The sequence below is a fragment of the Zootoca vivipara genome, chromosome 6 (assembly GCF_965207765.1).
Source record: "Zootoca vivipara chromosome 6, rZooViv2.hap1.1, whole genome shotgun sequence".
Taxonomy (NCBI): domain Eukaryota; kingdom Metazoa; phylum Chordata; class Lepidosauria; order Squamata; family Lacertidae; genus Zootoca; species Zootoca vivipara.
The window spans coordinates 68,919,863-68,936,044 of record NC_142589.1 but is presented as its reverse complement, the minus strand read 5'-3'; the positions used below and the strand labels follow the sequence as shown (position 1 = coordinate 68,936,044).

At 45.4% G+C, this 16,182-nt stretch overlaps 1 protein-coding gene across 1 annotated transcript in view; it reads left to right on the top strand.

Annotated features, from left to right (window-relative positions):
* The first annotated feature begins 8,886 nt into the window (after window positions 1-8,886).
* The window catches only part of LOC118086742 (IgGFc-binding protein), a 33,187-nt gene continuing 25,891 nt past the window's right edge, over window positions 8,887-16,182 (top strand). The window contains exons 1-5 of the mRNA XM_088671141.1: window positions 8,887-9,059; window positions 10,007-11,233; window positions 11,870-12,213; window positions 13,429-14,002; window positions 14,524-15,125. Coding sequence (XP_088527267.1) covers window positions 9,011-9,059; window positions 10,007-11,233; window positions 11,870-12,213; window positions 13,429-14,002; window positions 14,524-15,125 — 2,796 coding nt within the window. The 5' untranslated portion in view covers window positions 8,887-9,010. The remainder of the gene's footprint in view (window positions 9,060-10,006; window positions 11,234-11,869; window positions 12,214-13,428; window positions 14,003-14,523; window positions 15,126-16,182) is intronic.

The window sequence follows — 16,182 nt, the reverse complement described above, 5'->3', positions numbered from 1 at the left end:
CTCAGCAAAGTGTTTGCTGAACCAGCTGCAGCCACACCTGTTCAGTCTTTGGTGAAGCAAAGATGGCAGCAGGTGCACATGGCCAAGGTGCAGCCACAGAACTGACTACAGTGGTACCTCGGGTTATGAACTTAATTCGTTCCGGAGGTCCGTTCTTAACCCGAAACTGTTCTTAACCTGAGGCGCGCTTTCGCTAATGGGGCCTGCCGCTGCTGCCGTGCCACCAGCACATGATTTCTGTTCTCATCCTGGGGCAAAGTTTGTAACCCGAGGTACCACTTCCAGGTGAGTGGAGTTTGTAACCCAAAGCGTTTGTAACCCGAGGTACCACTGCTGGCAAAAAGAGCTCCAGACCTTTCTGATGTCAGCAGGGAGGATAAAAATCAATAGCATTTATTATTTCCTCAGCACCACCACTTAACCAGGCACCAGGGGGTTGGGGGGTGGGATTCACATTGTTTAGAATTAATAGCCATCCAAATCTCAAGCTGCACGCCTCTCATTTCTTCGTGATCAATTGCAGTTTCCTGTTATGACAGCAAATACCTGAAATGATGACCACATCCTAAATGAATTGCACTTAAAGTTGAGTCATCTCCAACCTTAAAAGTGCCGCATCGCCTTTTGAAAGGAAAGAGGAAAAAGTGCAAACTCCAGTGCTGCAACAGAGCCATGGAATTGGGCATGTTACTCTAAACTGCAGAAATCCCTTTTAAATTATGACAATGAATGAAACAAAAATGCAACGACTTTTGACTGCAAACTAAACCACATATTTATGTGTTCATTCATTTGGAATATTAGCGCCTTACCTACTCAACAAAGTTTTTGAGGTGGCTTACAGTATATTTAAAATGCAACAAAATAGACAATAGTTGCTAGGGAGGAGAAAAGGTCTGTAAACATTTCCAAGCTGCAGACTTCAAATGTTCCAGTTGCTATAAAGGATGATACCCCTCCACCTGGGAGGGGTAGCTAAAGCTGCAGAAGGCAGAATCAAAATTCAAAATGACCTTAACAGATTGGAGAACTGGGTGCAAGCTAACAAAATGAATTTCAAAAGGGATGAATGTAAGGTTCTGCACTTAGGCAGGAAGAACCAGATGCACAAATATAGGATGGGGGACACTGGGCTCACTAGCAGTTCATGTGAAAAGGATCTAGGAGTCTTCGTGGACCACGAGCTTAACATGATTCAACAGTGTGATGCAGCAGCAAATAAAGCTAATGCTATTCTAGGCTGCATCAACAGAAGTATAGTGTCCAGATCAAGGGAAATAATAGTACCACACTATTCTGCCTCGTCAGACCAAACTTGGATGATGATAATAATAATAATAATAATAATAATAATAATAATAATAATAATAATACCACAAAGCCTAAAGCTCCTCATTAAAGGGCAATGATGGCTACTACATACATGCCTAATTAAGCACTGATGGCTTTTGATAGCTGGTAGCTACCAGCTATAAGACATATTTCCCACCTGCTCAAGTGGAGGCTGAGAATTAAAAGGGGTGAGGTGGGGTAAAAGCCCTTGTAAGTGTACTAAGTACTAGGGTAGTGCACCAACCACAATATTTGGTTTGGATCCTGATTAGTGCTTTTGAAAACAGCCTGATTCAGTCCAAATTGCCCAGTTGAAGTCTGATTCTCCATTTGAAAAAAAAGAAAGAAGCTTCTTTCTTTCCCCTTTCACCATTATGGGGAGATTTTTTAAATGGCTAGAACACGTGTGTTCAATTTGACAGAATTGGGTGAAATTTGCAGGCACAGTACACTCTGCTACCCCCCCCCCCACAAGTGGATAAAGCCTATTGAATTGCAGGTCCAAGGGATTTTGCACTGCGACTTGCAGTGCTTCCCCATTAGCTACCAGGCTAAGTTCAAGGCACTGGTTATGGTTTATAAAGCCCTATACACAATGGAACCAGGATACCTAAATGATTGTCTCACTCCTTATATACCAACCAAACACGGCACTCTGAAGGAGAGGACTTCCTGCCGCCGCCACCTTAACAGGAGGTTTATTCCACACCTTCTTCTTCTTCTTTGGCGATTACTTGTAGCAGAGTAAGATTGTCTTCCATAAACACAGTTTTAACAATGAGTTTGTAAGTGACTGTGGAGGCCAATTCTGGATCCACACGTCCTTCCACAGTGGGGACATTGGTTTCTGGGTGGGAGCTGATCACGGTGTGGATTTGCCAAGCGTGCCTTCCTCTTAACACGTTTCTCCCTTGCGTCCTGAGTTCGAGTGTCTTCAAAGCCCATGACACCTTTAGTAAAGGCTGTTCTCCAATTGGAGCACTCGCAGGCCAGTGTTTCCCAATTGTTGGTGTTTATACTACTTTTTTATTTTAGATTTGCCTTGAGACAGTCTTGAAACCTCTTTTATGACCACCAGCATGATGTTTTCCATTTTTAAGTTCGGAATAGGGTAGTTGCTTTGGAAGACGATAATCAGGCATCATCACAACATGACCAATCCAACAAGGTTGATGTTGAAGAATCATTGCTTCAACACTGGTGATCTCTGCTTCTTCCAGTACAGTGGTATTAGTTCTCCTGTCTTCCCAAGTGATGTGTAAAAATTTTCAGAGACACCGTTGATGGAATCTTTTGAGGAGTTGGAGATGGCGTTTATAAATGGTCCATGTTTCACAAGCATACAGTAAGGTAAGTAGTGCAATAGCTTTGTAAACAAGCATTTTGGTTTCCCTGCAAATGTCCCGGTCCTCAGACACTCTGCACTTCAATTGGGAGAAAGCCGCACTCACAGAGCTCAGTTGATGCTGGATTTTGCCATCAATGTCGGCCCTTGTGGAAAGGTAACTGCCCAGGTAGGAGAAATTATCAACATTTTCCAATGTTACACCATTGAGTTGGATTTGTGGCATTGCAGAGGGGTTATTTTGTACTTGCTGGTGCAGCATTTTGGGGTTTTTTTTTTAATGTTGAGCGATAGGCCAAACTTTTCGTAAGCTTCTGCAAAGATATTTAGAATTGTTTGGAGGTCATTTTCTGAGCGTGCACACATAGTGCACACACTATGCCATCATCAGCATACTGAAGCTCTATGACGGAAGTTACAGTAACCTTACTCTTTGCTTTCAGCCTCCTCAGATTACAGAGCTTTCCATTTGTTAGATTTATGATTTGTACTCCAGTGGGGAGTTTCCCTTCGACAAAGTGCACACCTTATAGGAATTGGGTATGCATGCTTAGGAATCCTGCCCCCCCTCCAAAAAATTACATATTAGTCATTCTCTGCTCTAGCAACTGTTACTTTATTTCTGAGTGGAGATTCGAAACTTTGTGTCCCAGGTCCTTCCAAGGCAGCTAAGAAGCAAAAGCCTACAATAAACAATATATAAAAAATAGCAAGTTGTGCAAAAGAACCAAACCAAGCTACCTAAATTAGAAGCTGGGGTGGTAGTGGAAAGGAGAGGAAGAGAACATTTTTTGGGGGGGATGAGTGTGACAAGGATCACCCATATTTTGCAATTCAGTTGAGAAACATGTCACTCTGTGTTCACGCTCTCTAATATTGTGTTATCTGACCTCCGCCATGCCCAACCACCATTTCTAAAGAGTGGACATTTCCTGGACGGTTTGGTGGAACTAGATTTGCAGAAGACTCATTGACCCTATAAAAAGGGAAAGGACAGTAGAGAAGCAGAGAGGTGGGTGGGCAGAATTCCTCTGCCGTGCCGTGACAGGTCAACTCAAGCGCTGAAGGTAATAGACTTCTCTGGGGTTCTTCATTGTCAGCCACATCTGCTGAATGAAGCCAAGCAAGGGCAGAGTATACATTTATCGGTATACTCCCCATTCTGTTAACTGTTGTGGTGGGGGGGGGCACAACTGAATGCTGTGGAGGCCAGTCCATTAGGGCATTTGAAGGAGAGTCAAGTTCCTTGGAGGTTTTTGAGCATAAGTTGGATGGCCACCTGTCATGGATGCTTTAGCAGAGATTCCTGCATTGTGTGGTGGTGGTGGACTACATGACTCTCAAGGTCCCTTCCAACTCTACAATTCCATGTTTCTACGAAATGGGGCCCTACCCCACCACACTCAGTCTCCCCTCAGCCAGCCTCGCTTGCAAAAAAAAAGGGTTAAGGACCCCTGGACTGTTAAGTCCGGTCAAAGGAGACTATGGGGTTGTGGCCTAGCTACAACCAATCCAGGGAGTGGCCCTGCCTGTCAGCTCCCCCCCCCTAGCCTCAGTGTTGCCCCTTGTAGAACTCTGCGGAGAATAGGAGGACAAAACAAGAATTAGCTGGCTTTGCCAGGCATGGGCTCTGGTTCCCCCATTACTGGGCTTCTTGCCTGCTGCTCCATAAGTTCTAGTGAGCACCAGCTACCACTGAATGAATTTTGTTCTTATCACAGTAGCAAAAGTCAAAGGTTTCTACAAGTGCTTGTCTCTACATGTGGGCAAGCTAGAGACAAGCACATGTATGTGGGGGGTATCATATGTGAGGAAGGATTTGCCTGGCAGAATTGGCAGTTGTTGCATTAATTCTTCCCTGGGCATCCCCCCTACTCCTGCATTTCCTTTACCTTGACAAATGCGGATATTGGATAGCCTTCTAAGTTCTGCCCATTGAACATCTTAGTTTCTCTGGATTTGCACTTTTGCACAGCTGAGCCCATTTCTATCGCAATATAACTAGTTCTGCCCTGTTTTACAAGTCTTCTGTCAATATCCCCTACAAGCCCAAGTGCCTTCCATATGGAGATTGTTTACTCGCACAAATATTTGCACAATGATTTAAATGGGCATTCCCTGAGTTGGGATGAGGGGTGGAGCCTCAAAATGTTTGACCAGATACTAATCAAGTAAGTAATATATCTCTGATTACCTCTGATTCACCTTTTAATTGTATCTGAGATAACACAATGAACTCTTAGCTCTCAAACTGCCCAGGGTATGTTTGCTGGCAGATAGCTATAGCAATTTAATTTATGATTTCAGTAGGCAGTCCAAGTGGAAGCTTCCATTGAAATGCAAATAACAGCTTCAAAAAAGTCATTTTTGTCAATGACAAAACCTCCTCATAGTTTCAAGGCTGCTCCCTCCACCAGGTATTTATATACGTAACGAAAAACCTCAGCTGCATTATGCAATTAACAACATATCTAGGTTAATTAGGAGGCCTACCTAAAAAATAGACTCACGCCTTATATTCCCAGTCAGCAAATGCACTCTGCATTTAATAGATGGATCACTTGTATGTTTGCTGCCCTGGGCTCCTTTGGGAGCTCACCTACGGTATGCAAAATGCAAACCAAATACTCAAAGTCAAAAACAGCTTTGACATTTACCTTTCTCTTGGTTTTCATTTCATTTATTAGACTTATCTGTTGCTTGTCACCCAAAGGTCTCCAAGTGACTTTCAGCAAAAAAAAAAAAATACAGTACATAATACCTTAGCAGAAAAAGTGTGTGTGTGTGTGGGGGGGAGATCATAAAGGTAAAGGTAAAGGGGCCCCTGACCATCAGGTCCAGTCGTGTCCGACTCTGGGGTTGCGGTGCTCATCTCGCTCTATAGGCCGAGGGAGCCGGCATTTGTCCGCAGACAGCTTCCGGGTCATGTGGCCAGCATGACAAAGCTGCTTCTGGCGAACCAGAGCAGCGCACGGAAACGCTGTTTACCTTCCCGCCAGAGCGGTCCCTATTTATCTACTTGCACTTTGGTGTGCTTTTGAACTGCTAGGTAGGCAGGAGCTGGGACCGAACAATGGGAGCTCACCCGGTTGCAGGGATTCAAACCTCCAACCTTCTGATCAGCAAGCCCTAGACTCTGTGGTTTAACCCACAGCGCCACTTAACACATCAATACATCAATAATTCTTATAACATAACATCCACTTAAAAAAAAAACACTCAAACAATAAACAAAGCAATAAGCAGACCCATTAATTGACAAAGAAGCAAAAATAAACAAAAAACTCAACCTTTCCCTAGTCCAAAAATCATTCACATCAAATTAACAATTTACCCCCTTTTACCTCCCCACCCCACCCAGAGGTCTGGTGTCAAGCCAGCTTTTGCAACTCAGTGGTGGGTGGGCCCAGTGTCCTCTAGGGGTGGTCCAGCGTCTCTCCTCTCCCTTTGGGGTGGGGTGGGGAGATACCAGTAGCAAAGCGAGGCAGGAAGATGGTATCATATGTTTTACCTGCTTTGCGGTTTACCTGGCTACTGCTCCTCTCCTGCAGCTGGTGGGGGTGCAGAGCAGAGGCATACCTGCCCGTGAATTTATCTTTCCACTAGATGTCAAGGCCAGCTGTTGCAAATCAGCGGTGGGTGGGTCCAGGGTCTTCCAGGGGTGGTCCGGTGCCTCTCCTCTCCCAAAGCAAAGCAGGAGGATGGTATCAAAAGTTTTACCAGGATTTGAGATGCAGTTCACTATCCAAGCACACACATGTTCAGGAAAACAACGCACAAAAACGCAACATGTTAGAGAAAGGAACTTGCAGAAATGCATATATTAAGCAAAATTCTGTTTTAAAAATTGCATATATTATGAGAGGTGTGCATGGCAATGGATAAGAATTACCATGCAGGTGGTTTGTTTGTTTTCTTAAAAGAAAATCCCTAAAATTTCAAAATGGGACTAACTGCATTGAAGATTTAAGAGAGAAGTAGAAATTGACACATTTGTCCATCTCTGCCTCACCAAAAACCCACCAAAACCTCAGACGTGCCTGGTTTCTTAAAGCTTCCCTCCTCCCTGACCTCTGCCTTCATTCCACTTCCACAATGTGGGTTATATATTATAGATTTTAGTTATCACCATACCAGGGCTGTCAGTTCTTTGATAAATAGTGTTATCAGTGCTTGCAGCTAAGAAAGATCAGGCAAAATGCTGCCCTTTCCCCTGCCCACTTTTAGGGCACAGGCTGGGCTACTAGAGAGTAAGCTGCTTATATAAGCCCAGCTACTTGGTGAGCTGAACTAGTCAGATGCCTTCAGCAGGTAAGCGATATCTTTTTTTCTTTTCTTTGTCGAGTGAGCAATGCTTTTATATGGGGAGAGATAAGTAAACTGCATGTCAGCAGAAAAGTCCAGGCTTGCAGAAAAGCCATTGGGAATGCGTGCAGCTGGAAAGCACACCTGTTTAGCAATGTGCGGCTGGAAAGCACACCTGTTTAGCAATGACAGACACTCCAATAAATCCCAATTTTCCAGGGACAGTCCTGGATTTATAGAAGCCGTCACCATTTTTAATTTTATCCTGGGATGTCCCACTTTTCCTTATTTTCTTTCTTATTTCATCAGAGAAATGTTGGAGGGTATGCAATGGCTGCAGAAAGGCGTGGGCACCTTTTGGAGGTTTTAGAGGGGTTTTTTTAGCACAAAAATTCTATTCCTGATCCAGTGCTGGTCTTATTAAACGCTGTTAGGTAACCCTTGTGTTTCAGAAGTCCAGCTGCTTTCAGCCAGAAATCAGGCATTTAGTGGCACTAGTTCTATGCAGAGATTCGGCAAGCCTCCTTGCTGTTAGTTTTCATATGTTTCTTGAAGACCTTTTCATGCCAACATGACTCTCTTTTCAGTTCAAATTGCATGCGGAGACCTTTTAACCATCACCTAGAAATAAATTCAGACAGACTCAAATTTTTGGTTTGGTTTTTGGCAGAATTTAGGCCACAGCTTTATTGATTACAATCAAGTGAGTGGTTGCATAGGCTTTGGTTTGACTAGCTCCCTGCAGCCCTGCAGGCAGAACTGACTCTGGCACCAACCATAAGTCAGCCTTGGGTGAACACCTGGGACTGTGGCAAGCAGGAGCCCTGCTCGACCTCCACCCAGATGAGCCCTGGACTCAGGCTCAGGGCACAACCCCGCATGGGGAAGACCAACCATGAGTCCGTGGATTCCATCTTAAAGGAATACCCAGTGCATAGGTTTGGCTAGGCATCCTGCCACCCCTATCAACCAGAACCTAGCTGCAACCTTACAAGTTGTGACGGCTTGCTATGTGGCAGGTGAAACCCTAGTGGCACCAGCCAATCAGCCAATTGGGAAAAATTCCTGCTGTGCCCCTATCCCAACGACAGGCGACAAACGACGCAACAAGCCCTAAATATAGGGAGAGGTGGGCGGGTCTTCTGATGCACTGAACCCCAAAGAGGAAGCTCAGGGACACATGCAGCGGGTTAAGTCCCTCAATCCCTTTAACTGGCATCCCTCTAGTCCAATTGCTCCCAGGATCGAGGGACCACCAATAGGGTGTTGTGGCCAATGTTCCCACCCACAACACAGGGTCTGATTGCCAGGTTCCACCGCAACACATGCCCTCTTGTTAGGGAGGACCCAATTTGTCTTAAGGCGAGCCTGCCATCTTTTAATGAATTATTTTTATTGCTTTTACACACACACACACACACACACACACACACACACACACCATTAAAACTGTTGTTTTGTGATTTGGACTTTATCTTGGCTTGCACTGGCTTGCTTCCAACAGCTTCTTGCATTGGTATACACAGGTCTTTTTTTCTAGAAAAAGAGGTGCCAGAACATGTTGACCTTTTTTTTAGGGGGAGCACCCCCTCTGACTCTGTTGCGCAGCAGGAATGCCCCAAAGAGGTGCCAGAGCTCAATTCTAGTGAGTTCCGGCTGAAAAAAGCCCTGTTTTCAATAATTTGCACATTTTTGCAAATACAATGCTTTTGGTGTGTTATTTTCACAAATTTTCCCATTGTTTCACACACTTTCACCTAATGTACGCATTGTTGGGTTGCGAAACTATCTTGCAATATCTGGAGAAGTGTGAATTTTGAATAATAACTCTGTTCCGTATTGTGTATTGGTTCGAATTGTATGACTTCCACAGTTCCTTGTGAAAATGCAAACAAAATCAATTTTCTCCCCATCCCTACCCAGGTGAGACAAATCAGAGCAGAAAAGTTAAAGAAAAGAAAACTCATGCACACACTCACACAGAATCTGCAGATTACCTGAACTTCCTTCTTTTGCTGTTTTGTAGCCATGGCCAAGAGGCTGCTGCTGCTTTTGACCGGGCTGGCGCTCCTATCCGGTGAGTTTGGTACTTAATTAACGTGCAGGTTGGCTCCATGAGGGAGACACTTCTTGAACTTTATCTCTATGGAGCAACTGCAGATGCTGACAGAACAGGGAATCACTCAGAGCCTGGCAAATTTCTCTTTGACCAAAAATCCCACACTGTGGCTATCAGACACACAGCCCAATGTATTGTTGGCTGAGTCTGTGCTAACACATGCCACAGGTCATTATCACCTGTACTATATCCTAAACTTTAATCAGTCAGATTTCTGATTTAGGTGGTTCTCATTTCCCCCTGTATTTGGCAAACTCATGTGAGCCTCTCTCCCAACAGATGAAAATTTCTGATCTTCCTGAGATACAATTTCCTTGATATAACCAAATAGGGTTCTTTAAAAGTCCCTTTGATAATTTTCTATCGATTATCGAGATAGATTTGTTTTCTTTTGAAGATGCAAAAGTCAGATCAGTATAGAGTATTCCAAAAGCTACCTGACATTTAGAAGACATTTGAAGGCAGCCCTGTTTAGGGAAGTTTTTAATGTGTGACATTTTAATATATTTTTAATCTTTGTGGAAGCTGCCCAGAGTGGCTGGGGAAACAAATAAATTATTATTATTATTATTATTATTATTATTATTATTATCATTGCACAGCATTGAGATACTTGCATTGAGAAACTTCCTTCTGGGGTGCAGGCTATCACAGGAAAAGCTGGATATTCTTAGGGATGCTTCATAGCATGTCAATAGAAGAATAATCATTTATTGAGTTTTCTCAGGTGCCACGCCCTTGATATAACCAAATAAAATTATTAATGGCTTCTTTTAATTTTCTGTTTGTTGCAAGATAGGTACACAAAAAGTACACAAAACTGTAATTGCTGCCACATCATGTGATTAGAGCACAGCATCGAGATACTTGCACTTTACTAATGATCTGTTCCTTCTGCCTTTCAGGGTTCTGTGGAGCAGATTACCGTGGGAAGGAATTTGTAACATGCTACCTGCAGAACTACTTGGCAAGCCAACAAAGTCCTAGGCTTGAGCTGCTTATCACCGGATATCACCCTGCAACCACCGTCACAGTCACCGTGAACAAATCTGCCTTTCAGAAAACGGTTTTAGTCAATGAGAAGGAGACCGTGTCCGTTGTGGTCCCGGCCTCTTTGGAGTTGACGGGGAACAATATATTTGATGGGGTTGTGAGGATCCAAGCTGACAAAGATATCTTAGTCTTTTCCTACAACTACAAGCTGACATCAAGTGCTGCCACAGTCGTGTACCCAGTTCAGCAGCTGGGCACACAATATTATGTGGTAACCCCAGAAGGGCATCTCTCAAACACTTTCAAGGAATTTGCAGTTGTAGCCTATCAGTTTCCCACTCAGGTCACTATTCACCTGAAAGGGGCTGTGACATTCCAAGGGAAGGTTTATGGTGCAGGGAGCAGGCTTGCTGTTGACCTCAAAGCCTTCCAAGCGATTCAGCTGCAAAGCTCAGTTGATTTGTCTGGCAGCAAGGTTGAATCAGATGCGCCCGTGGCTGTTTTGAGTGGGCACAGCTGTGCCATACAGTTCTCAGAATGTGACCATGTCGTTGAGCAGCTCTTGCCTGTTTCCAGCTGGGGCACCAGCTTCATAGTTCCTCCACTGTCTTTTCAACCTAGAGTAGACATTGTGTATGTCATCGCTTCCCAAAATACTTTGATCCAATACCAGTCTGGGGTCACCCAAGACTCCCGCCGTGCTGTGGCTGGAGAAATCCTGCGGTTTGAGAAGCAGCCCTCTCAGGCCCTTCACTTCTTTGCTGATGTAGGAATCCAGGTCCTATTTTTCTACACTGGTACCAATAATGGAAATTGCCAGTACGATCCATTCCTCATCAATGTTCCAGCCTTAACAAGCTATTGCACGTCATATCACATTGATGGGATTAAGGACTTTGATAATTTTGCTGTCATCATGGCCAAAACCTCTGTTTCTGGTGGGATCACATTGGAGAAAAAACCCATTACCAATGTTGAATGGGCAACAGTCCCTGGAACAGAATATTCTTTTGCTCTACTCAGCTTGGGCAAAGAAGCCAGTGCCCTCTCTGTAGAACATCCCACCACTCCTTTTGGGCTCTTCATCCTTGGAGGTGCCAAAAGCAATGGTTATGCCTCCGTGGCCATTTGCTCTTGTGGTAAGTATCCAGATCTGTGCATTAGTTTAAGGTTTTTTTTCTACAAATGAGCCATTTGACTATATAATTAAAGTTTGTCACATCTTTAGCTGCCACTATTTCAGTATCCTAGTTTCCACTATACTTTCCATATATAGAATAAAGAACTGTAAAATGGTCTAATTTAATGAATTTTGATTTTCTGCCTCCCACTCTCAAATCTGCCCCCTTTTCTCTAAGGTTCCATCTCCTCTGCCTGTGTCATCCAGCCTCTTTTTCATTCGTCTTCCTTGAGTTCCTGTTTCTAACTCCTTTACCTACTCTGTACCATCCCTGCAGCCATCTTGTATTTCCCTGGCTCCTCATGTTTCACTGTCTCCCAGAGTCTCCTTCGGCCCCTCAGGCTCCCGGAGAAACCTACTCTCCACTTGGATCTTAATTCCAGTGAACTCACAGCTTCCCCTTCTCTCTGTGTAGGCAAATTAAAACTATATTGATTGCCTTATTCCCTGAGCAATTGGAATGTCCACAAGGCAACCAAATAAGTGGCTATTCAGAAGACTGTTTATCTTGCCTTGTTTTGTCTGTCTGCAACATCCTCCACTAGTTACCAACAATGCTTGCTTTTGCAATGACACTACCATTGTTCCGTTCCAGACAAACCAGTGTCTCCATGCAGCTTGATCCAGTGCAGGAAGAAGGAAAAGTGTAAAATCGTAGGAGGTGATCCAGTGTGTGTGCCAGAGTCTGAATCCAGCTGTTGGGCCCAGGGAGATCCTCATTATCACACCTTCGATGGGAAGAAATTTGACTTCATGGGCACCTGTACCTACACTATTGCCAAGACTTGCGGCTCGGACGCAACTCTTCCTTCCTTCAGTGTTGAAGCCAAGAATGAGAACAGGGGAGGAAATACTCGTGTTTCGTACATTGGCTCTGTGACAGTCACAGTCTATAACACCATCATCAAGGTGGTCAGAAATGAGAAAGGCTTTGTGAGGGTGAGGACGAAAGATGACTTCTATTTCTTTTTTTAAAAAAGCAACCAATTTCCCCCAAGCGTCCATCAGAATCTACTCTGCTTGCCTCTTGTCTTGCTTGCAAGCTGTAATGCAGGAATGTGGAGCAGAAGATCTAGCAACGTCTCCCTGCCCCCTCTTGCTAACCTGGACTGATCTCTGGCCACTCCCCCTGCTCCCTCCTTCTGCCCCTCCCCTCGCCAGCCAGCGCCCCACTTTTTTAGCATTTGAGGAGGAATTGTTTTCATTTTACACCATACCTACTTTACGGTTGGCTGTATCCGCCTGCCATTGTGCACTGGGAATGATAGCACTGCTCAAATAGCTGAGGCTTTGAGGGCTTCTCACCATTTTTAATTTAAACAAGTTCTCCCAAAATAAGAACGGCAGTGAGACAGAATTAGCTACAAGCCTAGATGGCTCAGTAAACTGATTTAGTGAGATGCCATCTTTGGGATCAATGATCCAATGAACGTCCAGGAGCAGCACCTACCTCCACTTGGTCCTGTTCTGTCACTTACCCCCCCTTTTTTTTGCAGGGGAGGGGGGAGGGATCTGGACTACAGAGTTCCAGATATTTGCCTGGCAATCCACTCTAGTGACAGCACTGTTGGAAAACCTGTGACCCTCCAGATGTTGCTAAACCTTAGGCCCAACCAGCATGACCAATGAAGAGACCAATGACATCTGTAGGACCACAGAGGTCCCCCAACTCTGCTGTAACGGTTTTCCTTAGCACTGCATTTTCAATTATTCCTTCTTGCACTGTACATTCCAGGCACAGGTCTGCAGTTAAAAACTCTGTGTCTAAGTGTTATTATTTATTTATTTTTGCCCCGGAACTTTCCCTGGGAAAACCTGTGTTTTACCACTGAATCAAACAGCAATTGACAGAAAACTTGCTTTTCATTTGCTGTGATTCGGCAGTAAAATGTGGGTTTCCCCAAGGAAAGTGTGTGTTGGTCTTTCCCACATACTGTACGTTCCTATTTTACATCCATCTCATTCAGCAGGCTATATGATGTAACAAACCCAATAGGTGGTATCCAACCAAGTTCTACTCTGGGCACACCAACTGAAATTAATGGACCCAAGTTAGTGCATTAATTCCAACTGGTCTACTCTGAGTCTGACTGACATTGGATACAATCTACTGTTTCGTTCTGCTGTTTGTTGCATCTGAGTTTTCTCTTGCAGGTGGACAACCTGCGGTTCCGCCTGCCCATCTCCCTGAATGAAGGGAAACTCCGTCTCTACCAGAGTGGGAGCTCTGTCTTCGTTGAGACAGATTTCTCCCTGAAGGTCTCCTATGACTGGAACAGCTACCTGGTGGTGAAGCTCTCCAGCAGCTTTTATGAAAATGTCTGTGGTCTTTGTGGCAACTACAATGGAGACCCTGCTGATGACTTCAGCACCCCCACTGGGGCCTTGGCTCCCAACCCCAATGAGTTTGGAAAGAGCTGGAAGGTGGACGATGGCGATAGGTTGTGTTGGGATGACTGCCATGGGGAATGCAAAACCTGCTCCCCAGAGATGGCCAAGAAGTATGAAGGCGAACCATACTGTGGCTGGCTCATCAAAGGAGAGGATGGCCCATTCAGCAAGTGTCATTCTGTGATCGACCCCAACCCCTATCTGGGGAACTGTGTCTATGACCTCTGCATGAATGATGGCCTGAAGGAGCTTCTTTGTGATGCGCTGAATTCCTACGCAGTTGCTTGCCAGGAAAAAGGAGTTTCTATATCTGACTGGAGGTCCCGCACTGGTTGCGGTGAGTGTCCCTGGGTGCTGAGGAGAGCACAGCAGATTTTATTTTCATTATTTGGCTTTAAAATTATGTTCTCCCTTATGTCACGAGGTACATAATGTCAAACCAGGGCGTTTCATGTTCTGCACATCTCTACACGAAGACTTTTTCACTGAGCCTAGCTTTCACTATTAAGGAAGATTCTTGTTCCCACTATGACAGAGAGAGATGATTTGAAGGGACTCTAGGAATAGAGTGTGATAGCAGAGGCAGAATCTCTATAGTGTTTTTTTTAATAAAAAAAATCAGTTCCATGTAACAGCTGAATAGGGATGGTCTAGGAAAACAAATGGCGGATGTATTATTTCACCTGTATTGAACACTTCAAGGCGAGAACTGCATATGAAGTTATCCTGTTTTATTTCTGCAGTGCTCTAGCAGGGAGTTTAGGCTAGCAGAACCTAGAATACCTTGCTTCTAGCCCTGCACTGTCTTCCAAGCTTTTAATCTTGTGCTATTGATAAGGATCTTGTCTCTTTTGACAGGTGTATCCTGCCCCGAGAACAGCCATTACGAGCTCTGTGGGTCTCCATGTCCTGCCACCTGCAATGACCAAGCTGGGCCCAAGAACTGCTCCTCGATGTGTTGCGTGGCAGGCTGCCAATGTAATGAGGGCTTTGTGTTGGATGCTGGGAAATGCATCCCCAAGTCTGCCTGTGGGTGCGTGTTTGAGGGGAAGCACTTTCTTCCCGGTGAGCACTTCTGGGGAGACAAGACATGTACGAAAAGGTGCTTCTGTGACCCACAGACAAGACAAGTGAGCTGCCAGGCAGTGAGCTGCGGAAAGGGAACGGAGTGTAGGGTCGAGGGTGGCATCCAGAACTGCTACCCAACCAGTTTTGGCAACTGCTCTGGCTCTGGCGACCCGCACTACATTAGCTTCGATGGGCGGAAGTTTGACTTCCAGGGCACCTGTGTGTATCAGTTCACTGGGCTGTGTGAGAAGAGGGACGACCTGGTCGATTTCCAGGTCCTCGTCGAAAATGACCAGCGAGGCGGCCAGTCTGTGTCTTACACCCGGGTTGTAGAGGTGAAAGTTTATGGGGCATCCATTGTGATGAGCAGAGGGAACCCTGCAAAAGTCATGGTGAGTTTATCATAGAGGTGGGGAACCAAATGCAGGGGCGGAGGAAGGGGGGTGCGATGGGTGCTGACCACCCCGGGTGTCACCACTGAGAGGGGTGACAAAATGCTGGGCAGCACTCATCACGGGGCCTGCAGTGCACCTGAGCCATGCGTCTCTCCTGGGAGAGTTTCAGTGGCTTGGGTGCGCGCAGGCTCCGTGCTGCCCAAACGGTCCGCCCGCTGCCTCCCCCCCCCAGCTGTAGGACAGCTGAGTGGGAGGAGGCAGGCAAACTCCAGAGCCCCCGCGGTGCACACTTCCCCTTTGGGCAGCTCACCCTGCCCCTGGGCGTGCTGCCCCAGGTGCCCAAGCGGCTTCCCCACCGCTGACCAAATGCAGCCCTCCAAGTCTTCCTGGCCCTCAGGACTCTCCCAACACTGCACCCCCTGCCCTGCTATACTTCTCCCCAAGGCATCTCCTGCACTGGCCTTGCTTTGTACCCTCCTTGAGCACTTTTGCATGACTTGAATGTGCCCTTTGAACCCTGATCATGCTTGCCTGGAAGAAAGATAGAGAGGCATATATGAGCAAGTGGGAAACTAGCCTACTGTACAAAGGTAAAATTAGCATTCATTGCTCTGCCCACTTTTGCTTCTGACCCCTCCCACCAGTGGCATGTGGCCCCCAGAAAGTTGCCCAGAAGGGAATGTGGCTGTCAGCCTGAAAAAAGTCCCCCCCCCCTCATCTGGAACATCACAGTTGGAAACTATTGAGAATTGGGGAGGGGATTATTCTGATCATGAAGGTACCTGGCATGGCTCCTTTCCTCTCCATGGCTAGTGCCCAGAAGAAAGATGAAGTGGGCAGCCTTGTGTCCATTTTCCATAGTTTTTGAAAAGAGACCATTCTGTGATCATATGAAATCTATTTTCCAGCATTATTATGATCTTTTTTAAGGGAAACTTTACTTCAATAATCTAGTACAGAGGAAAATAAAAAAATTCCTTCAGTAGCACCTTAAAGACCAACTAAGTTTTTATTTTGGTATGAGCTTTCGTGTGCATGCACACTTCTTCAGATA